Source organism: Corvus kubaryi, unplaced genomic scaffold (genome assembly GCF_017639235.1).
Source record: "Corvus kubaryi isolate FWS band 111438036 unplaced genomic scaffold, C.kubaryi_AGA036_p1.0 37142, whole genome shotgun sequence".
NCBI lineage: Eukaryota > Metazoa > Chordata > Aves > Passeriformes > Corvidae > Corvus > Corvus kubaryi.
In genome coordinates, this window is record NW_024581036.1 from 116,732 (window position 1) to 140,128 (window position 23,397).

At 41.6% G+C, this 23,397-nt stretch overlaps 1 protein-coding gene across 19 annotated transcripts in view; it reads right to left on the minus strand.

Moving 5' to 3' along the window:
• Positions 1-23,397, minus strand: part of LOC121661329 (protein unc-80 homolog) — a 146,427-nt gene that overhangs the window by 41,691 nt on the left and 81,339 nt on the right. For 16 of the 19 annotated variants that reach the window (XM_042021374.1, XM_042021382.1, XM_042021370.1 and 13 more), the window contains 16 exons: positions 22,213-22,313; positions 19,279-19,476; positions 17,129-17,236; positions 16,278-16,416; positions 11,751-11,932; positions 11,251-11,382; positions 10,538-10,724; positions 9,394-9,525; positions 8,732-8,875; positions 7,282-7,382; positions 5,633-5,719; positions 4,673-4,856; positions 3,976-4,070; positions 2,998-3,087; positions 2,525-2,626; positions 60-240 (listed from right to left, as the gene is read on the minus strand). In XM_042021374.1, the coding sequence (XP_041877308.1) occupies positions 60-240; positions 2,525-2,626; positions 2,998-3,087; positions 3,976-4,070; positions 4,673-4,856; positions 5,633-5,719; positions 7,282-7,382; positions 8,732-8,875; positions 9,394-9,525; positions 10,538-10,724; positions 11,251-11,382; positions 11,751-11,932; positions 16,278-16,416; positions 17,129-17,236; positions 19,279-19,476; positions 22,213-22,313 (2,163 nt within the window). The remainder of the gene's footprint in view (positions 1-59; positions 241-2,524; positions 2,627-2,997; positions 3,088-3,975; positions 4,071-4,672; positions 4,857-5,632; positions 5,720-7,281; positions 7,383-8,731; positions 8,876-9,393; positions 9,526-10,537; positions 10,725-11,250; positions 11,383-11,750; positions 11,933-16,277; positions 16,417-17,128; positions 17,237-19,278; positions 19,477-22,212; positions 22,314-23,397) is intronic. The other 3 variants (XM_042021367.1, XM_042021377.1, XM_042021375.1) reach the window with 2 other exon arrangements.

Sequence of the window (23,397 nt, forward strand, 5' to 3'; positions counted from 1 at the left end):
GGCACTGAAACCTTCTGGGCCTTGTGCAGCACTCCAGGAAAGCTGCCGAAGGATCATACCTTGGGGATCACTGAAGAGTGAGAACTCAGCATCAATGGCACTTCGGGGAAACGAAGGCAGGCGGAGGAGATCCTCCTGGAGCATGGACACATGAGACTGCTTGTGGGCTGGAGGAATCTTCTGCGTCAGTGAGATCAGGAACAGCACCCGCCCCACTTCCTCCAGCTTGCGGGTGAACACCTGGCAGAGAAAAAGAGACAAAGATCGGTATCAGCCTAATTCAAAAGCTCTTTGAAATGTATATGCACTTCATCAGGTTCACTTCCACGGCTTTCTCTGATGGGAGGGATGCTGCACTCATGGCTCAGAGGATCATGATCAAATTCACAGGGCTGGTGCTGCACCCTCTCACTAGAATTTGTGTGACCACTGTTCTCCAGCCCAGCTCTGCAAAGATGGATTGTGTTTGTAAAAATGACTAATAACATTTTCTATTTCAGTCTTCTGGAGGACCCTAAGTGGTTGCAGAACAATTTTCAACTTTGCCATGGGTTTTTCTGTAGATTAATGTAAGCCCCAGGGTGGTCAGAGAAACCATTGCCAAACTGAAAGCCATATGGTTGTAGTTCCTCTCTGCAAGGTCTTAGACTACAGTCAACAAGAAGTTGGAATTGCTATCTACCTTCTGGGATGAGGCGGGCTGACATCTGGCCATGGAAAGTATATGTATGATTGTAAAAGAAAAAGTAGATGATAAAACAAAGCAGACCAGATTCTGCTTTGTTACTGCAGTGTTACTGCAAAGGAGCAAAATCTTGCTTGATTTCAGATTATCACTTCCTGTTTACACCAATTGGGGAACCGAATTCCATTCTACCAGCCTACTTTGAACTTGTGATTGGTAGGACTAGCCAGGCTAGATATTCTATTTCTATTTTGATGCTAGAAGTAACCATTAAAGCAGAGTGATGTTTAGTTCCAGAAGCAACTCTCTTTGGAAGCAGTTTCGAGACGGCTTGTAGCTACTGGGATGAAGCCAAAACCAAAACTTGAAGCATGTGGTTTAACATGTGACAAACATCAGCTTCACCTGCCGTGCTGTGACATTGCTCTGAAGTGCACTCAGCTCAAAATTCGGTGCTCAACCAAGCAACAAAAAAAAATACTTTTCCATGGATTGCTGCTCTGTGGGTGGTTACTACAGTGTTGCTTTATTTGCTGAAGCTGGATGTTTTCCAGCAACATCTTGTATGACTACAGAGAGGCTAGCAAATGTGTGATACAAGTTTAACCTTAGAAATAATTTGGGCTCCAAGTACTCTAAATATAAAAATGTGGAAAGTAAAACAATGCCCTGACAAAAATGGGAAGCTCATTTTAATATTTTTGAATCACATAGGGTGTATTAAACTCATTTATTTGTGGGACATCTTTTTGAACCAGACTAATTTCTGTTAAAGAAGCAACCAAGTTGATTCCAAGTAAGTTCAGATTTTTATTGATTTTCTACTGACAGATGCAGCACACGAAATACTGCCCTATTCTGTGCCATACACATATGAGATTGCATTAGCTATATTTTCCATTATTTTAGATGCTAGTAGCTCTTAAGCAGCTTTATAGCTGCCTTTCATAACCACTCCTGATGATATTTTCCTACTCTCAGTAAAAACACAACTACAATACCTGATTTTTGGCTACAAAAATACAACTGTTAATACCAAATGCATAATGTTTAACCACATTCCCACATATCTTTTTTAATTTTCTGCTTATTACCATCCTCTGCAGACACAGTTACAACAATTTTCTCTAAACATTTAGCTCTGTGCTACTGCGACATGTGGCTTCTAAAGGCAGTGTAAGATCAATACCAATGTCTCACTGCCTAAACACATGTAGGCGTTTGCAATTCATTAAAAGCACTGCATTGCCACTCTATTTAGGGTGCAGTTCCTAAGGGAGAGCTCCTGGGAACTGCAGAACATCAGCAGGACAGATCATCAAGTCACAAAGCTGGAAGATAGGGAGGACAGTGCTCTTCTGAGGGCAGATATTCCCCTGACCAAACACATAATGCTGTCCCTCTGGAGTAGCTGTGATAAAGTCTGACCTCTGAGAGCAGGACAAGGAAGAAAGGCAGGTAACAATCCCTAAAGAGAGAAAAGTAGAGTAGATAATTCCTGCTCCCCAGCCCAGAGGTCATGTTAAATAAAGGAATAAACAACTTCTGAAGCTGAGGCAACTGAAGCTTTTCTGGCCAAGTATAAGAGAATGCAAAATGATCCACCTAAAGGAAACTGGGTGGACAGAGTGGGGGAGGGGGAATTCACATCCCACTATTTACTCTTCCTGCAATAATGTACAGTATATGTGGCCCCAAGGCAGATTTCATGCTGATTGCTACTTCTCCAGCAAAGCTCTTAATCTGCATGCAGCATGAGGGAAAGCCTTTAAAGGCAAAAAAAAAAAATTATTTTCAGGGTTTGTTTCTGGGAAGAGGTGTTTGGTGACAGTAAGATACCTGTTTCTGAATGAGCTCTTGACCCTTTTCTGGATGCATCTGCACCAGGTTGAGCTGGGGAGAAACTGACCTCCGGAAAGGATAAATATCACGGACATAGGTCTGCCAGGAAAGGAAAAAAGTGTATTTTAAATAAATGTAATCACTATGGCATCACTCAACAGAATGGAATAAAGGGCCCTTAGCCCTTTCTGAAGGGCAGGGGCTTTCCGACAGTGTCAGGCATTGTGAAAGAGCACAAACAGAAGAGAAATTTGATCTTTTCTAAGAAAACTAGACATTCTTGACTTAAGAGCAAGGGACTCCTCTTCAGCCTCTTCCCTCTTCTGCCTCTTCCCTCTTCTCTCAAACTCCAATCTTTCACCACACATAACTAAAGATGTGAAGTCCACAGGACAGAGCTATTTATAGGCTGCTTGTTCAAGATGAAAAGTCACAAGAACGAAATCACGTGGACCCGATCTTTGCCTTACCTTGTTGTAATGAATGAGATTCCAACGCTTATCCATTAAAAAATAATGAGAAGACTGAGTTTCAGGTATGTTAAAAAACTCCAAACATTCCTGAAAAGAAAGAAATCAAAATACCTTGTTACTTTTTAGATGTTTTGTACAAATACCACATCTGAAAGAAGAATATCCATCTAATAATCTATAAAGGCACAAGCATGCATGCCTCAATCAGACTGGCACATTAATTATTAATTTGGCTTTAATTATTTCTTTTTTTAATCATGAAGTACCTGAGTATGTTTGTGATAATCAGGGCATGCAGACATCACAATCGTGAACACTGATGTTACTTATCTCGATGTCTTCATATCACACATATTTGTCTGACTGTATGAGCCATATGGGCCTGGGTATTTATCAAGATTTAGTGATAGGTGATATACAGAGACACTAAAGTTCTGACCCATCAAAACACTGAGATGTGATTTCCAGTAAAATCTAACATAGTCAGACAAACTGAAGGCTATTACAAATCTGTTTCCTATGTGGCTCAGTTAAAACAACCCAGGAATTTTTTGGCAGAAAGAAGAAGTGACCACATAGCTCCTGGATCCCAAAATATCGTTGTGGCTACTGAACCATCATTTTCACTCAGATCTCAATCAATCTGTTGTCTCTAGTGTTGATAAAACCAAACATTTAAATGATTTATGTATTTATCAAAAGTATACAGGAAATACCCAACAGGCTGCAGTGTCTCCAAATGTGCTTGCATTTGTGGGGTTTGGGCTTTCTGTGAGTTCAGAGCATTTTTATTATCCTTAAACATGGGAACCCGTGTATTGCAACCAAGCTCCCCTCACAGGGAGACAGACATGCCTGTGAGCAGAACTTCCCTCCCTGACACTGGAACAGGACGATCAGGCAGAATGGATTGCTGGCATACATGTATGGCAGGTAAATGTAAGCAGTTTGTCCAGCTCAAAAACTCACTCCTACCTTCAGAAGAGCCTCAAACTGTGTGTCCTCGTGGACTGGTAACTGCGTTGGGATGTCACACTCATTCTGTCCGTGCACGACAAGGGTTTTTGTGCCTAGAGGAAGAAAAGTTGCATTCTCCCTGGCCTCTTTAATTAACTCAATTTCAAGAGACTGCCCATGGAGGAAGAGTGGTACTTAAAATTCATTCCTGGACAGGCAGACAGACCATGTGAGTCCTGTCTGGAACCATTAAGTAGGGTTAATATATTCCCACCCTTCCACAGTTGATGAGAAATTGATATGTTTTTAAAGGATAAGATGGCTTTAGTAGCAACTTTCAACTCTGAGGAAGAAACATACATAAAAAGTCGAACCTGTTTATCAGCAAAGTATCTCATCTGACTCATGATTCCCAGAGTCTGAATGATGATCCTGCCAGCCTTTCACAGCCCAACTGGCACAAAACTGTGGGTTGAAATACTGTTTTAATTCACTTTCTGTTTGCTTCTTTTAGAGCTCTTACAGGGGTTTTTTGTATCTCAAGGAAGTAGCAGTAGAATTTAGTGACTGAATACTCAACTGAAGGAAAACTGCCTTACAATATGCAGCCATTTGTAATAGGTCTTTTTCTGATCCAGTTCTGATGCATTTTCTTTTTGGTAGAGTGGGCCATGAACTTTGAAGTGAAGGAGATTTATAGACTTATTTCTTATACCTGGCATCGAGGCAGTCACCAACAGCTTCACTTCACATTGCTCCTTCTTCATGGTCTGTTTGAGATCCTTGAAGAAGAGTCCTTCAACATAACCCACCACTTCCCAAAGGAAGGTAAGAGTGGCAGAAATGGCATCCATGCCCCATTCACATGGAGTCCTTACAAAATACATGATCAATCCTACCTGCAGGTAATAAGTAAGAGGAATATCAGGTTTTACACACTCTTTTAACTGTGCAGAGCATTGTATAAACACAGAATAACAGTATTATTCTACCTTTCTTCATTCAGAGGGATAAACTCATTCAACTTTCATCCTGAAATTTTAGATACTAAAGAACAATCTGCCTGTACTACTCTTCCTTTTTCTAGAAGTGATGAGGACTGGGGGCAAAACATACTGTTGCAGTATAGCCTTAAACACCACTGCAGATGAGGAAAAGGCAGAATGTGTGCAGTTAGAGACTTCCTATTCTTTCTGCTCTGAAGTGCTGCCATGTAGACAATCACAAACAACAGAAGGCTCCCTGGAGATGCATACACCTTGTCTGCTTCATCTCCTAACTACAACATTTGTCCACAATCTTGAAAGAAGCTGCTAGGTTTGCTCCAAGAGGACTGTCTATCAGCAAAGCACTTTCTGAACCCAAATTAAGTAAAATAATTAAAGTTTTCTGGTGCTGGGACCCTTCTAACTGTCTAGAACTCACTGGCTGAGGTTCAGTTCAGAAATCCATGACAGGTTGCTTAGGGGTTTATTAAAAAGAGAAAGCTTCCTGTTCCTCTCCCCAGGAGGCCAGAAAGGCTGGTGTAAGCCTGGTGACTCACACCCACAATTAGGAGCAGATATGAACTATGAGAGTAAGAAAAGTAAAAGTAAGAAAAATGAAGTGCATTTATTGCACACACGAAGGCAGAGGAGAGGTTCTTGGCTGCACAGTGGGCCCACAAGCTACTCACCAAGTAGTTAAAGAGGATATGAGATGTCTGGGCAGGAAAGTCTCCGATGTTCAACAAAAGCTTCCTTAGCATATACATCAGCTCGTCCTGGAAGAAAAGCACATGTTTTTTCTTCTCATCAAAAAATGAAGAACAGATTTCTCCCTTTTGTCCTTTCTTGCTTTGTTTCTTCCCTTTTTTCCATAGTCCCTTATTCAGCTCTGTCTCTCAATGCATGAAGTAAAACTATACATCTCTTACTGCTCCCACATATTGCAAAATAAGGCCCAAGGCACAGCACCCAGGCCAGTGTCTTTCTCATTTTATCTCAGAGAGGTCAGTACCTCCTGTTGCAATTTGTACTGACTGTAGCATCCTGATTGTGCACTCCTGTCCCTGTGATTATCCGTCTGATGACTACCCAGATGATCTGTGAAATCTAGTTCGTCTCACCTCAATAGCTGTGGCTGCGGAGTGGGAGGTGTGGACAGAATCTAACTTCCCTTCTTTTGGAGACTGCCTGCCTTAAATGTAGACGAAGACATTTCTCATGGTGCGAAAGGGTTATAGAAGGGACAGAATCCCGCTGTCAGCTGAAGAGAGATAGACAGTATCACAAATGTCTTTTAACTTATCCTCTAACCCCACAGCAGATTAGAGCCAGTGTTGTGGGCATGGATATACATAGGACAATCCATGGCAGTGATACACCTGGTGATAGTTCCCAGGGAAATACACCTGTTCTCTGTGTTCTGTACTGGTGGTCAGAGTAGGCCTACAAAGAGATGGCAAAACAGCAGATTGCAATGGCTTAGAGGTCTCTGAGGCTGGACACCTTACAAGCTTCCTTCTCAAAGGTACTGAACAAACAACCTCTCTGACCAGAGCCGTTGTGGATGCCCCATCCCTGGAAGTGTTTAAGGGTAGATTCCAAGGGGGTTTGAGCAACCTGGTGTAGTAGAAGGTATCTCTGCCTGTGGTGAGGGGCTGGAACTATGTGATATTTAAGGTCCCTTCCAACCCGAACAATTCTATGAAACAGACGTGACCTTCTGAACTCAAATAAAAGCTTTGTGGACAATGGTTGAGAAGTCTCAGGAATAGTAGGTCCACTGACACATTCATACTCAAGGAACAAAAGCACAGCCTTTCCTGACATTTCTCAGGTTTAATATTCATTTCAGATTCAGTTCTTAGGTAGTGGCTTGAAAGCTGAAGCCAGTGATACTACTGATATCATACACTAAATCGGCAGTTGAGAAAGTGATACGAAGAGTCTCCCTGCCTTCCAACCAGTCAGAACTAGTATGCTTTTCTTCCATAAATCTTAGCCATGCACTTGGAAGCAGTTTAATAAGCTATGGAAACACAGTGCTTCCCGATCTTTCAGAGAAGCCAAATAGAGTGGCATGAGTGAAGGCAACACTGCCTATGCTGTGTTCACCAAACAGCTGCTCAAAGCTTGGCTTGGAGCAAGTCAGATCCTTTGTGGTGATAAATCAGCCGTGTCCTGTTTACACCAGCAGATAAAGACTGAAGCCAAATTATGACATGCTGCATTATAATAGCAAATGTTCTTCTCCACTGATGTTCTAGAAGTTATTCTGCTGGCAGCTGTTCTCCCCTGCTCTACGAAGTTCTTACACCTGCTAGGGAGAGGCAGAGTGTACCTGTCGATTGCTGATCGTGAGCTTCTCAAGGAAGTGGCGCAGAACTGTAGAGGGGTCCTCAATTAAGCAGTTCCACAGGACCTGCTGAGCAACAGCACTTACTGTAAGAGAGAAAGGAAACCAGGTCAGAACCATCTCCCTTGGAAAAGCCTTGAACTGGTATACTTAAACAAAACATTCCTAGTCTTCTTCCTTCCTCTGTTATGTTTTATACTGATACACACCAGGGCCCCATTTGATGCAACAGGATTCCTGGCAAACAGTGCCGTGATCTCAGTAATAATAATCACAGGTCTAATATTTGAACCTTCCCTAACTACTGGTGATATGACAGGAAGCACTTCACCACTGTATTTAAGGAATAATAAAGAAATAGCTCTTTAGATTCATAACTCCAGATGGACAAAATCCAGCAACTGAAAGATATAAATTAATGTACTTTTTTGTTCGTGTACATAGGTTCAATTTCATGGTGATTCATTAAGTGATTTTATCTGGTGTTGGTGAACAGTATTGGATAGTCAGCAGGGAATTGTGTTGATAATCAACTCCCGGAAGTGCAATTATTTGCAAACCTCTGAAGGTTAACAACAACATAGAATCATTCATTATTTTGTTTTCAGTACTCAGCTCCTGATCACAAAATGACACATACATTGTTTAGAGGGCTGACTACATCCACCTAAAACTGAATAAAAAATGCAACAGGAAGTTAAATGTTACAGGAAGTTAAATGCAACAGAAAGTTAAATAGCTGACATGATGAGCAATGAGAAATGAAGGAATCAGAACAGTCCATGATGTATTAACATTTTCGAAAAAACAAATATTATTACTTTACAAAGATATCACAGACCATAACCAAAATCTTCAAGCTGTATATGGGTGGCGTTCTGTTTGTCATAGGAAGAAAAAAATATGAGTGGGAATAGATCTCCAGAAATCTTCAGTCCAAGCCCCACTTGGAGCAGGACTGTCACCTACACCAGGTATGTCAACTATGACTAACCAGGGTTCGATAACCCCTATGCATGGAGAATCAGCAGAAATTATGCTCCTGGTGATGAACTTCCTTCCCAGTTTCTGACCCAAACTTTCCAAGTTGTAACCTCTAAGTCTGTGTTCTTCTAACTCATTGTTTCCTTGGAGCACGCCAAACAAGCCCAGCATCTGCAAGTACTCCTCAAAGAACACTTGTATTAGGCCTTTTACCATCCTTGTATCCCCCCACTAGATCCTTTTCAGCTTCTCAATATTTCTTTTGAATTAGAGGTTTTTTTTGGGTCCTGAAAGGGCAAAACCCCTCAAAGCCAAACATAAATTATGGAGGAAAAACAAGGAAAAACCCTACAAAGATACATTTCTATTGTAAATCTCCATTAAAATAGTTTTGAAACTGGTTCTGCTATCCTTAAGCAACAATCCCTTGAAGTTTAGTCAATGTCAATACCAGCTACTCCATCCTCCCGGACTTCTCCATCTTCCATCAGATGGACAATGGGGAGCACTGCTGCACAAATGCAAGCTGGAAACACAGCCTGAGGTGGCTGGGGCACGTGATGGTTTGGAGTGTGCTCGGTAGTGTGTTCTTCATCTGGAGCAGTAAGAAGAAGAGAAGAGGAGTTACGGAATACACTGTACTACTATCCAGGCAGGTTAGATAAACATCTATGTTAGCGGCTCTACACAAAGAACAAAGATCAGAACACTGTTCACTGTGCAAGCATGACAGGTTTACTGCTATCTCCAAGTAGAAATGGAGCCTCCAGCCAATTTCTTGATCAAGAATTTTCATTGTGAATACATAATTTTTCAATTTAGATTTCTTTTCTTGTAGGCAACCCAGTTCCTTTTGATAAAATTGCTTTTTTCAGCTAGAGTCCTCTCTGTGGCACTACTCTCCAAATAGAACATGAGAGGCAAGAGAAATTATTGCAAGAAATTATTGTGACAGCAGGGGTGAATAAAATAATGCAGGGCAGTAACTCATAAAGTGGCTCAAGCTTGGGAATATATCTGGCAAAAGGAAATGCCAGAGCTTTATAGGTCAACAGGAAAGGCTTCCAGTGAATGAAATCCTAGGAGGCAATACTCCAAAGTGGAGTCACCCACCTTCTGCACTGACTGCTGAGCGCACTGACCACACAGAGCCACGGCGGAAAGAATAGTTCCTATGAGAAGTACTGGAGGTGCAGGATGGACTCACAGAGAGACGGCGGGAGGCCAGGTTGGCAACTTCTTCTACTGACAAAGAGAACATGAAATGTCAATCCAGATCCAGCCAACAGACTTTAGGGAATTTTCTGACAGACAGGAATTACAACCAAATCAGAACACTGAAAAGTCAAGTCAGGTAACACTCAAAATGGACAATTTAAAAGCTATAGAGATCAGTCAGATAGGTAATTTGCTCATGCTTTAGGAACAGCAGAACTTTGGTCCGTAAGAGTGTTCAGTGCTCTGGTGCATCACATTGTAACAGAGTTGGCGTTATACTTATTTTCATCCACTCCCTGTTAACCATCACTGTTGCTGGTGCTTAGTTTTTCTTAAGAAATGGGATTTCTGTTCACAGATTTTCCAGTGGATGCTTAGATCTGATCAACCCTCCGCTCAAGGCACATACCTTGGAAGGCCTTAAGTGAAGTCTTTGTGCTCTGTTAGCCTGGGCCAGTAAACTCCATACCCACAGACTAAGCTTACTGTGATTCATGTCATGTAACTTTGGCTCTCTGAAAGTTTGGTACTGAGCTTGATCAGGTCATCTGAGCTCCCCCACTATTCACCATAAAGGCAGAAAACCCCAGGGGCAATTCAGTATATCCTAAGTTCCATTTCTTAAGACAGATACTGCCAAAGAGGAATTCTTCCCACTCTTTAATTAATAAAGAGTTAGATTTAGGAAAGACAAATTTCATTCCTAGTGTTGCACATTCTCTTGTGTTAACTCCTGCAAGAAACTGGGAACTTTGAGATACTAAATGCTGGCAAGTTCCACTGAAGTTGAGGCAGATGGGGTCAGTGTCCTTATCACCCAGTAAGAACTCATTACATCTGAGGTTTTGTCCTTTTTCTTGCATTAATTTTCAAATACACTTTTTCTCAATGACTTGGACTCTTCAACAAATGGACATAGTTGGGACCTTTCTAACACTAAGAATCAAATTTTCTGGACATCACTGCCCTAAGCAGTGCTCTGTGTTGGTGGGAAATGCTCTCAGGTTCCTGGAATGCAGTTCCTGGTACCAGGGCACACCTTCTTCTTCCTGCTCAGAGCCTGGTGTACAGGATGGCTCGTAGCAGGCCTCCTGAGTAATGGGGATGGCAGTGATAAGACTGGCTTCCCGGCCCAGGCGTTTCTTCTCTTCCTCCTGCTGCAGGTTCTTCAGGATATGCTCCGCTCGCTGATGGGAACGCGACACAGCTCGGGCGGAAAATGACTTCTGTTGGGAAGAAGAGAGAAGAAACACAGCCTAGAGATGTTAGTTAAGATACACACACATTTCCTGACAGAGGCTTCACCTCAGTGACATTCAGCAACTCAGTTTCTAAATATAAACCAGACTAGTGTCAGCTGAACAGAGATTCACCAGAAGACTTCCTGGCGATAAGCCTACAATAAGCCTTGGTGCAAGCATCTCCCAGGAGACACCATATGAACCAGTGCAAACAAAATCTTCTCTCAGGCAGTTCTATTGAAAAAATCTGCTCTTGGAGAGAGAGAAGTTGTGTGCTCCTAAGGACTAAGTTAGTGTCTCTCACGGGGATATGAGGTGCAGTACAGCACCTCAGTGAACAAACAGAAAAGCCTGATGCCCATGTAGAAAACTCTGTATCCTACACAAACTATACTAGATTTTTTCCCAGCTGGAAAAGACAATGTCAGAGGTTAATCCGCATCTTTTGGCTTAATTTACTGCACACCTCTAGAGAGAAAAAACAGTGCTTACTCTCAGGATGTCTGCTTACCGACTGATCTTCATTTATAGGATCCTGCACACTCCCGCTGCACTGAGGGACCCAGGGAGGGTCAAACATCGGCACAGATGGCATCCCCAGCACAGGAGAAGGCAGAGTGAAGTTTATACTTGGAGGAGGAATCTAAAAAAAACCATGAAAGACATTTTGTTACAGCAAACTATTATTGTCAGTATTGTTAATTAAACATGAGCACAAATACCCAAGATATAAATTAACTCTGCAAATTTTTCTCATCTCCGTATCTCCCTGGACTGTAACACCTCGTATTACACACATCTTCTCTGGTATTTCTCCTGACTTGAGTCCCCATTTTATTCTCCCCATTTTATACAAGACTTCTTCATATCACTTCCCCCACTAGTGAGACTTATACAATCATTTTTTTCTCTAAACAGGGTTTCAGGACGTTTCATGGCAGTCTGTCATTATACATCGACCCACAAGCCAAGCTGTAAATATCATCATTATGCTTCATGTCTCTTACCTACCTTAAAGATCTGCTGTGCTCCCTCCTCCATCCTTGGCCACACTTGATACCTGAACCTCCAGAGTGTGTGAAATTTAAGAATGGCATTCAGTCTTTGCACTGCTTCTGGGTGATGAAATTCGGACATCAGCATGTCAGAAATGGCCTCTGGCACTTTCACAGCACACAGCAAGAACATGGCAGCTGCAGGGAGAGAACATCTGATCACCTGTGTTTCTCAATAATGTGTTTATTTGGCAAAGAAAAACCGCAGGTGTACAAACCTGCACCAAAAGAAACCCAGTCTTGGCTCCAGAAATAGGATCATCACTCTACCAGGCCTAGCGAAAATTGTATTGCCTCATTGTGTGAGACAGAAGAGTAGAAACTCCTGCAATTAAAGGAGGCTTTGATTTACAACCCTAGAAGAGACTAGGTCTGGCTTAATTGACAGAGGTTTATAGATCTTAAGCAAAAGGATCACAAGCCTGTGTTCCTATAGCTATAAGTAAAAATGTGCACTGGGTGTTCTGGTGGAGGGTTTTAAATACAATAGTGTGATTTTATATAGTTTAAGTTAAGAATTTAGATGGTATAATAGAGACATCTGTGTGTACGTGACATGAGAAGTTATTGGTCAAGGCATAGCTGCATTGCAGTGAGAAGTGCCACAGGTGATAGGTCATTAATCCAAAACAAAGTGTCGTTTTAAGTGCCTATTGGATTAGAAAGTTATAAATTACGATGTAACTCTAAATCTCGTGACTAGTCGCCATTATTTGGAGGTACTGTAAAATCTCACGCCTCAACTGATGTGTTTTATTATTTTAAAACAATAAATTTGTGTAATTGCATAGTCCCATCCCTGAAAGTTATTTCCTCCAATGAGTGAACATATGGGAAATTCGACACTTCATGAAACCAAGCACATGTGATTCTACCTTTTGGAGCCACACAGAATTGCATGTGAAGCTTGTAAATTATTCTGGAAAACCTGCTTTTTAAAATAAAGTACACCTTTGATCTTCTCAGCCCTAACTTGTTTAAAATAAGAAACATCTCTTGAAGTAAAGGCACTGTTGAGTTTGGCTTTCAAAGATTCCACTTCCAAGTGATTTCTGTGCTGATTGATTAATCGAGGCTGATTTAACAGAAACTCTGGAACAGGAGACAGTGCCCCAGTAGAAGCCCACCTGACTATTTTGATGGGTAAAACTAGTTCTTAGTTAAGTGGGCTCCATGCAATGATCCCAATCTGCTTCCAAGAGAAAACAGAGCAAGACAAAGGACCATACAAAATAGCACAATGGTAGCTAAGCTGACCCATAGTTGTTTCAATGGATCATATTTGAATATAAACAGACATTAATTAAAATAGAGACTGATGGAGGCCAATCAATGGAGATGGTGTCTGAGGGGCACTGCAGGAGACAAAAGCAGAGGGATTTATTGTTGTGGGAGTTCAGTGGGTCTTAGAGAATCCATGGCTTTTTTCACCAGTAGCTCACCGCAGAGCACTGGAGACAATTTCTCTAGATTTGGCGGCTGTTCCTCCACAGTAGCAAGAAGACATTTGCCATTCTATTTTCCTCAATGCTTCTTCAGCAGGTGCCAGGCCCCAGAACTGTGCTCATGGGAGGCAGTGTGTCACACTGCCGGAAAACAAGGCTACTCTCTGACTGCCTGGGCTCCTGGTGCTGCTCAAATCTGTGAGGACCTTGAAGCTTCACCAGCTCAGGGAACTTGCTGCTCTCTAATCTTCTCAAACTATAACAAGTCTTGCTAGGCCTGACGTAAAAGCGTGAGTTCATGCTGAAGCAACCAAGAACAGAAATAGAGCTTTGGGATAGGTCAGTAGATGGTGCTGTAGTACATTAACAAGGCATTCTTTTTATCCAGCTTCTGTATAGCAACATTAGGGGTTTTCAGGGCTTGACCTTGATGAATGCAATTTCTGCTTGGGGTGTATTCACCTGCTACTAAAAAAAACTACTACAGACCCTCAAATGGATTTTAATCTTCCCTTCAGGAAAGGGAGAAGAAGGAAGATGTATTTCAGAGGCGGCTTTGGAGGAGCAGCCAGCCATCACTCCTTAAGAAGAGCAGCAAAGCTTCACCCTGCGACCCATGTGTTGGGAGATAGTTAGAGGATCAGGAACATGGATCATTGATAGAATTATGGGATCAATAAAAGAACTGTAGCAAGAGCCTGCAAGCAAAAGGCCTGTGTGAGAAAAACTCTGCATGAGAAAAATCCTTGTGTGAGAACCAAGCCTGAGAAACAAAGAAGGGAGTTTGAAGCGATGCAGCTGTGCTGATAAGATGTGCTAACCGGGAGAGAAGGGAGGGTGAACTCTGAATTCTTTTAATCATAACATAACTGTAGAAGCTTGCCAATGTAAGTCCAATTATGTAGAAGCAGAAATGCGCTTGGTAAGTTTTAAGCCACTTAAGAGTTAACAAGCTGGTATACTATGTAAGTGCCTTTGGATTGCTAATAAACAGAGCTTGCTCTTATCAACCACATTGGTTTTGGACTGCAATTTCTCCCCATGCTGGAGTCCACGGACTTTTTTCAATTCCAACACCCATGCAAATTTTTTACTAGAATCATAGAATCATTAAGGTTGAAAAGGACTTCTAAGATTATAGAGTTAAAAAAGTATCCAAAATTATTCCCTCAGAAAGGGACTTGAAGGGGGGAAAGGAGTACTGCACCAGACAGATTATTTCTCTTTATTTTGCTCCTTTCTCTTCCTGTCTACACATTTGACCTGGGAAAGGCAAAAGTTAAAGGCAGAGCACAGGAAAGACCAGTGAGCTGAAGAAGTGGTCTGTGCACTGGTAGAGTAGATGGAAGTGAGTGAAACCTGAAGAACATGAGAAAGGGGGGTTCAAACAATGGACTTCAGGGAAGAATTCATTGCTAGTTTTGGAAAATAAAGGCCTGGTGTACTGTTGAAATGTGGTGGAAAGGGGAGTGATGTTCAAAGAGCACTTCAAAACTCTTGCATTGTTAACAGCTTTTGATAAAAATGTCTGTAACTTAATCTTCCATGAAAGAACACCTGGCACTGCCCCTATAGGTATGGAAATCTGTAAAAGGGGGAAATCTTTCAGCCATTTCCTTGAATGCTGGGTGAGGAGAAAGATAAAATTTGAAAGTTGTGTGAGATTGGCTTAAAATTAATTTATGCTTTATTTAAGTAAACTTTGTGTGTGAAGGATGTTCACAGTTTCTAAGGCTTGGCTCATGATTTCTGTTCATCTCACATTAGCACACACTGACTAGGAATGTTTGGACAGGACAGTAAGACTAGACGGGACCTCCTGAGTCACATAATGTAATCCCTTTCACAAGCTCTTAAACCAAAAGGCTTTTGTTTTCTTTTCTGGTGGTTAGAAATCTGTTTTCCATGTGAAAGAAGCCATAAAAAGTTATTATTCACCTTCCTTCTAGTCTAACAAATATTTATTTAAATAACAATTAAATAACACTTTCTCTTTGCCTGGTGTTCTGTCATTATGGAGCGTAAAGATATACCCTCTCACTCTTCATTTGAACTCATTAAATAAATATCCTTATCATATAGGCTCTTCATTCTTACTTCTGTCCTAACAGCATCTGTTACACATAAATATCTTACTTCAGTGACCAAAATTGTGCACTGAAAGTGCTGTGTTCTAGGTAATTGTACATCATGCTTTACAATAGCATTAATACTATGAATCGCTAATGAAATACCTCTTCTGACACATCCTGACTGCCTTTATTTTTTCACAGCTGATCATTAGGTCAGTCATCTTTTGGCCAAGGGATAAACTCTGAACCTAGATCATTTCCATGGGAGAAGATCCAAGCCCTTAGCAGAAGAATTCTTACTACTTGGCAATAAAATAATTTTATATTTTATTGTAGTAAATTTCATCCCATGTGCACAATTTCAAAGTACTACTTTCATAGGTATATGATGTGCTAACTATCTGTCTTAAAGATGCTCTCAACTATATGTCATCAGCAATCATCGGTACACTTTAAAACCAAGTGGAAATGGAAAATTTAGATAAGTACCATACCATAACAGTACTTAATGACAAATGCTGCTGTCTCCATGCAATATGAGAATTTTCCTTTCAGCATAACAGGAGCTATGACAGTTTCATTCTCATTCCCTGTCTCTGTTTTTGTATGAGCTCTCAACGGGTACTAACATTTCCATGAGGCAACTTACAGAATGCTCTAGTAGACTCTGGACAGACTGAATCACTAGGTTTCCTCTGCCTACAAACCAAACTGAACACAGACACTAATTTTGATGTTCACCAAACATCCACCACATCCAAGGCCTCAGAGAGAATGCTCTCCTGACCCTTCTGACCACCTCTTTTCCACAGAGCACAAAACCACACAAATGTCTGTGAACACCAAACAGCCCCCAAGAAACCCTTGGTGGCATTCAGATTCATCCACTACAAAATTGCAGAGTCCTGTGATCAAATGCGAGTTGTGCAGCCACAGCAGCCATCCTAAGTGGTTTGGTTCTCTTACCTGCTGCTCCAGCCATGTGCTCATCCACACTGAGCAGGAGCTCCCATGCTGCTGGCTGGATGTCCCCGTACATCTCCTCTGTGAGGACAGGAGCTGCCTTGATCAGCAGTGACAAAGGGGCAGGGGAGAGGCTCATTACCTGCAAAAAACCAAGCCATGCCTTAGGTCTGAGCTGTGTAAAACTATCAACAGGGAGAACACACTCAGTAATTTTACCCTGGTTTTGGTCTGCAAATTACCCACCAATAACCTCTAGGTTCATCCATTTCAGAAAATGCTCCACAGAGGGATGTGTCTTTCAGCCTATACTGAAAAGGCGGTGTTTGCAAGCTAGTTCCTGGAGTCTTTTGCTTGTTCCTCACATCACCAAAACACCAAAAAAGAGGACAGAAGGAAAGTCAAACTCTCACAAAGTGGTGCACAAATAGCAATACAGGTCCATGAAAATCTCACTAAGAACAAGTCTATGAAGAGTCTTTTGCTTCTTCAGGAACCCTGAACAAGTAAGAACAAGGAAAACTAATAGTGTAAACTGACAGGCTGCAGTTAAATATATCTACGTTTTTTTTTTTGTATCCCCAGCTTTGGCGCATATGTCACTACGGAAAGCTAGAGATGCAGACTGTGATTTAATGCAGCTAAATGTTTAAAGGATTCTTTGACCATGTTTCCTTAAAAGGTTTAAATTTGATATAACTCAGATGGGGAAAAGATGTGTGGCTGAACTGACTGATATTCAGGAACAGTTCTTCACATGGGCTTGGGAATCCATATATATTTTCCTTCTTGTTGCAGTTTAACCTGGCACCTATATATCTGCCTCCCTAACTAGTGTATGGCCTAATCAGTACCTGATTCCTGACGTATTTTAGCATTCCAGAGTCCTTCTTTCCTTCCAAGTTGATCTCGATCACTCTCTTTTTAAGAGAAGGAGTTCTCAAGCATGACTTGTCTGAGCACTGGAAGGAAAGAAAAAGAAAGTGGAGTTCACATTTATATTTCTCAAAATGTAGAAAAGGAGATTACGTACAAGAGGAATTTCCATACACTAGAAACCATGTGGTACCAGAGCTGTAGCACAAAACCTTGTTCTTTGCTGGCAAAAGGCCTAGATTCAGGAAGACCACACATCTCATCCAATTTTCTTCTCTTTTTAACAATGCTTTTCTCAATAAAACCTTAAAGCAGAAGCCAGGAAACCAAATGAAGAATGGGAATGTTCTCTGTGTGATCTTCACCGGTGGCACATTCATGCATTTAGTGAAGCAGGTCAGAGGCAAAAAGTCTACAGCTTCCCTCTAAAAAATTACCAGTGGAAGTGTTCAGTGTGCAGAATGAGTCTTCTCACAGAATCATAGAATCACTGATGTTGGAAAAGACCTCTAAGATCATTGAGTCCAACCAATAGTCTAATGCTGACAACTCCACCACTAAATCATGTCCCCAGGTGCTACATCCTCACATTTTTTAAAGCCCTCCAGGGGATGGTGACTCCACCGCCTCCCTGGGCAGCCGGTGCCAGGGCTGGACAAACCCTTCAGAGAAGAAGTTTTTCCTAATATTCAATCTAAACCTCCCCTGGTGTAACTTGAGGCCATTTCCACTCAATCCTGTCCCTTGTTTCCAGGGAGCAAAGACATCCACCTGGCTGCACCCTTCTGTAAGAGAGTTGTGGAGACAGAGAAATTCCCTCCCGAGCCTCCTTTTCTCCAGGCTGAGCTCCCTCAACTCCCTCAGCTACTACTGGTGCTCCAGCCCCTTCCTCATCTCTGTTCCCTTCTCTGGACACACTACAGCCTTCCAGGTCTTTCTTGGATTATGAAAAAAGCAAAGATTGTAAATTGCTCTCTGGAAGTGAGGTCTGTGCAAACATCCTGCATGTGTTTGTAGGAAACCTCACCGCCTCCCAGATTCTTTTTTCCTGCTGTTTCCTAAATGCTTTGATGGTTTGAAGAATATCTCTGTCTTGCAATTCAAAGTTGGAGATGAAACAACACACAGAAATGCACAGTTCTTTTGCTACCTTTAATGAAACATACCAGCTACTCATCTCTTGCCTACCTTCTGCAGAGGAAATGACTGCCTCTCTTTCTAAATAACTCGTGCTTTTCTGTGCTAGAGGAAATATATGGGGTTTACAGTTTTCAGGAAAGAAGAAACACTAGCTTCTGTTTCACCTGCTCTGTGCTTTTTTCCATAAAAATATCCTTCAATTTTCTAAATTGACAAGAAACAAACTATCTCCTGGTTGATGAAGAAACATAATGAATTTTTCTCCTTCGTATGCCACTGCCAGGGATGATAGCCTTTTTACCCAACTGAAACCTTCATTACAGTTTCATAAACACTTTTGTTTTCAATGTTACTGCAAATTAGTTGAATGGCTCTGAAAATATTCAGGATAACTGCTCAGGTGTAACTGTTGACATGACTCAGTTGGTGCCTGGGTGGGCACTTCCCTGAAAGCAGAAATGTATTTCCATTAAAGGTACACTTTTATACATAAAAAGGCACAAAGTTGTCTGAATATCCTGCAGAAATGGTCACTAAAAGTCCATCACTAAAGAGACAAACACTAAAGACTAATGTATACAACTCTTGGAACAGGTGAGAGCTCAGACATAAAAGAAAGAAATTACACAAGATTTTACAAGAATTTCAAGAGTGATTCTTACTAACAGATAAGAAAAAACACAAAGAGAGACAGAGTCCACAGGGTGGTGAGTAGAGGCCACAAAAGAACACTAAAATTGAAGTCAGGTTATAAGCTTTTAAATTACCTTATCAGCAACTAAGATTCATCCCAGTCAATATAAATTACATTCCTTACATAATGCTGAATGACTTAATTGCTGGGGTTTTTTACAGCAAAGCTAAGCTCAGGAAAAGCTGTATTCATTTTGTCACGAAAGAACTGTATGAGTACATTATGCAATTTTTGAAGGCAGTTATGACTTGTCTGGACAAATCCTAAAACATTCTGCTTTTTCCATGTACTCACTTCCTTTTGTTTTTTGCCTCTTGTCATATTGTTCAATGTGCTGTTTTCTCGCATGGAGTCCACTGTATCTCCATACAGCAGTTTGATGGCCCGGACCAGGCGAGCACAGGACCGGCTGTGATGGAGGTAGCAGTGTGGGTGACAGTAGTCAGTGTGGGTACAGATGAAACTTTGCTGGTTGCATAACAGGATCATAACCTGGAAATTTAAAAAGGAAATAGTTACTTATAGAAAATGGAGTTACAGAGCCAGTGACTGGGACAGTCAAGCTAACTTTTCCTCTGCCTAGCTAGGGAGGTGTGAAGCTCAACACAGCTTTAAAAAGGTATGTGTGTCTGTGCAGATCTTCATACTTACAAGGGGTTTGCAAACTAGCTGGGCATGGTTAAAGAAACAACAGTACTAACAAAGCAAAGAAACAGAGCTGCTATAGATGTGTATATTTGGGTGGTGGCAAGGTTAAGGCTGAGGAAACCAGCATCCTCTCAGTTTGCACAAAAGCTGTTGTATCACCACTCTAAGATGAGAGCTTGGACTGGAAACTGTCAACTAGCCAATTGTCATTAAAGCTGCAAACCCACCATGTTTGGGGGTTAGTTTCCTTCAAGGGGTGCAAAGGGAAATATCTCAGTATGCTCTCAAATAGAAATAAGCTGTGTCAGTTGCTCTGCATATGCTTCCTTCACTGTCATTGGGTAGACCCATCGAGCCCAACTGTATGGTAGCAGGCTCAGTTGCTATTTTACTAGTGATGCCATATGGCAGAAAGGAGTACTAAAACTCATCTAAAAATCAGGTAAATATTTTGGAATTTAGCTATTCTGAGCCATGCTTTGCTGCAGAAACACTGGTATCAGTCCCTAAACTACTTAATTAAAGATAGCCTTGGCAGGTCTCCACTTGAGTGACCCCTCTCTGGTGTAACTCAGATGGTTTCTTGCCAGAGGAGCAAAGCTCGGCCCAGCAGCTCTTTGTACATTGGTCTTCGTGTTGCACACAAACCCAGCCTCTTATTAGCACTCTAAGGAAAATACACAGGCCTCTCCAAGCCATTCACACTGTAGGTCTTAAGAGGTCTTTACGAATCTATCTCTTCACCCCACAACCCAGCGCAGAAGCACCCAGAACTACCAGAAGTTATCCCAATTTTCCATCCACTGTGTCTATGTCTGTGCAGCTGCAATCTGCCGGCTCTCTCTGGGCTGCCAAATCATTCTCAACCTTAAAATATTTTAGCTTCTAAAAATGTCAGGAACTTAATCTAAAACAAATCTGTGTAATGTCTGTGGGATTCCTGTGATTGTCTCCTTGTTCTGGCCTCCTATCATTTTGGGGTCAATAAAGAATAACTCAATATTTGTATCAATATGCAAATTGTATAGCAGCACTATGTTGAACTACTAGCCTCTGGTCCAATCTTATAAATTGCTGTAATGGTACACTGACACAGAGTGAGCACACCAGACTCCAGGCTGCCTAAAGGACAGGTAAAGGAAATACTGGTGGCTTCATAGCAGCAATTGGAACCAGTGATCCTTTTGAGTTGTTTGCTTGTGACAAATAAATAAAGCAGGCTTTTGCTTTGACTGTAGTTTTAGTGACCATCTACTCACACCTTCTTTCTAACAAATGAAAAAAATAACCTTGTCTTGTAAGATTGGTACTTGTGTGTCATTAACCGGAACAGGTGATTTTTCAAATTTTTCTTTCTCCCATGCAAGCTAATCACATGTAAAGTGAGACAAACATCTCAAGCTTCCTTCAGAATTCATGAGTTCATGCATCCTCCCACAATGAGCAAGGGCACCACAATTTATCTTAAGCTGCTAACTAGGGAAATTCCCTTATCCTCTAGTGATGCAGCATCTAATACATACATTTATGTCTAACATACTCAGTTTAGTACACTGGAATTTCCAAATGAGATGTAATAATTACCAAGAGCATTAGAGTACTGACAGAAAGCAGGGTACTGCAGAGATTGAGGTACTCAGTTGGAAGACATGACATTCAAGTTCCTTGCCCTGCCAGCCTCATACAAAAAAGACAGCTATCAAGAACTCCTTCTGACCCCAAAGTATTAGCTTAAGCCTGTTCTTGCCCACACCCCATAGGAATTGGGCAGCTGAGAGCAGTCTGTGTGAAATATCTGGGGAAAAAAGGGAGATATCAAGTCTGTATTGACAGCTGTCTTTCCCAAAGGCAACAAGGTCAAAGGTGTCTGTCCTTGCACACATGCGCAGGACACCACCAGTCATTGCACAGCGAGTCAACCCAAGGTGTGTGCACGACACACTGACCATACCGCACTATCCTGGCATGTCATGAGGGAACACACATAGCGCTGTGCACTCCTTGGACACCAGAGGATTGAGCAGTGTAAACTTGCCCGACTGAATTCCGGCAAGTCTAAATCACAGGAACAGAGATTGTCCAAAGGGATGCCTTAGACCCTGCATGACCAAACTGCATCTGCACTGTTGTACTCCCTGTATACTCCTGTACTCCTCTGTTGGACAGAGTCAAAACTATACAAGGCTCTGTTGGCCTACATGAGTAGCTTCTAAAATGCCACTTCTCAGAAGCTGGGGGCCCAGCTCACACTGTAGCCCATTCTGTTGCTCTCCATGAAATACACACTACTGGCCATGCTGGAGATAAGGTACTGAGCTAATATATGTTTCAGCTGAAGTAGTATGGCTGTCCCTGCACACCTAGGGAGAAAAAAAATTAAATATATGAACTAGAGAGAAGGCGATTTAAGTTCATTTTAGAAATGGCAAACTCAATTTCCAAAGGTCGCAGCTTGCTTAACGTTTGAGATCCTTGATGCTATTATGGAAAAAGTACAAACTGTGATCTGGTTATTGCCAGACAAAGGTTTTTCGATTGAAAATTCCATCCTTGAGAGCACTGCTGGCAACTTGTACTTACATGCAGCCACGACATATTCCGATGATAGTTCTCCTCCACACCTGTGTTGCTCAGTACCTCAGGTTCAATGCTGGGTTCACTCGCACTCCAAGGGCTCCCTTCTTCAAAAGAAAAATACCCAAAAAGTTGTTGTTTTTATTGCTCCCTATGTGCTTTAAGCACTTGTAAGCCAGGCCAGCCTTGTGGGAGCAGATGAGAGTACACAGAATATGTCACACTCAAAAGACTGCATTTGGACATCCCTCCCCAGTCCTGTGCTGGCTTGACACTTACAAGAACTATTTGGACTTGGCCCACAGGCCATCTTGTCAGTAGCAAACATTTCTCCCTCCCTGTTTTTTTTCTTTAATGGAAGGGAAATGGAAAACCCAAAACCATCAAAACCAATTCTTTGCACCATTCAGATGCTGCAAATGGTTGGTTTAGTGATCTGCATTGACTGGGCTCTGTGGTTAAAACATCAAGAAAAATCCAACCAGAAGTGGCATCCAACTGGAAATGCCAACGGGCAAAGTCCCTGCTAATTGCCCATAGAAACTGCTAATGTCATGGGGATGAAAGGGGAAAAAAATCCTGGTTCTAGAACACTAGAATGCTTTAGAACTCATCCAAGGAAGAGATTTTCCTGAGAATTTCACTGACTCCTGTGTTTCCCCTAGCCACTTCATACCCTATGGGCCTCCTATAAAACTAATACTAATGATGTTAAAAGTTGGCCTGAGGTAACTTTTGTTTTACCCTTCTTCTCTTCTTTAAGTGAACTGTGACTTGTCAAGATTTACAGAATTGGCAATCCTACTCTCCATGTTCACCTGCTAAAGCATCTTTTGGGGAACATAAAAATGACCGTTAAACTTGGAGGTTATTTCAGCTCCAAATATATTCACAGTTTTTGGTTAACATTGATAGTGAAGGGAAGCCCTTTAGTTCAACTGTGATGGAGATTTCAGAGAGTAGGATGCACATCTTGTTTCCATAAGACAAATGTATGGACATCCGTCTTTTAAAGACCAAGGAAAGCAGCTGTAAACAACAAAAATAGATGTATATGCCAGCATTTAGAAATACAGTATGTAGCATGTGAACATTATATTCTGCATAAAGGAATATGTATTTTACATGCCACCCGACATGCTTATGACATCATATCCAACACAGAATATGAAGTATATGCCTAAATATATA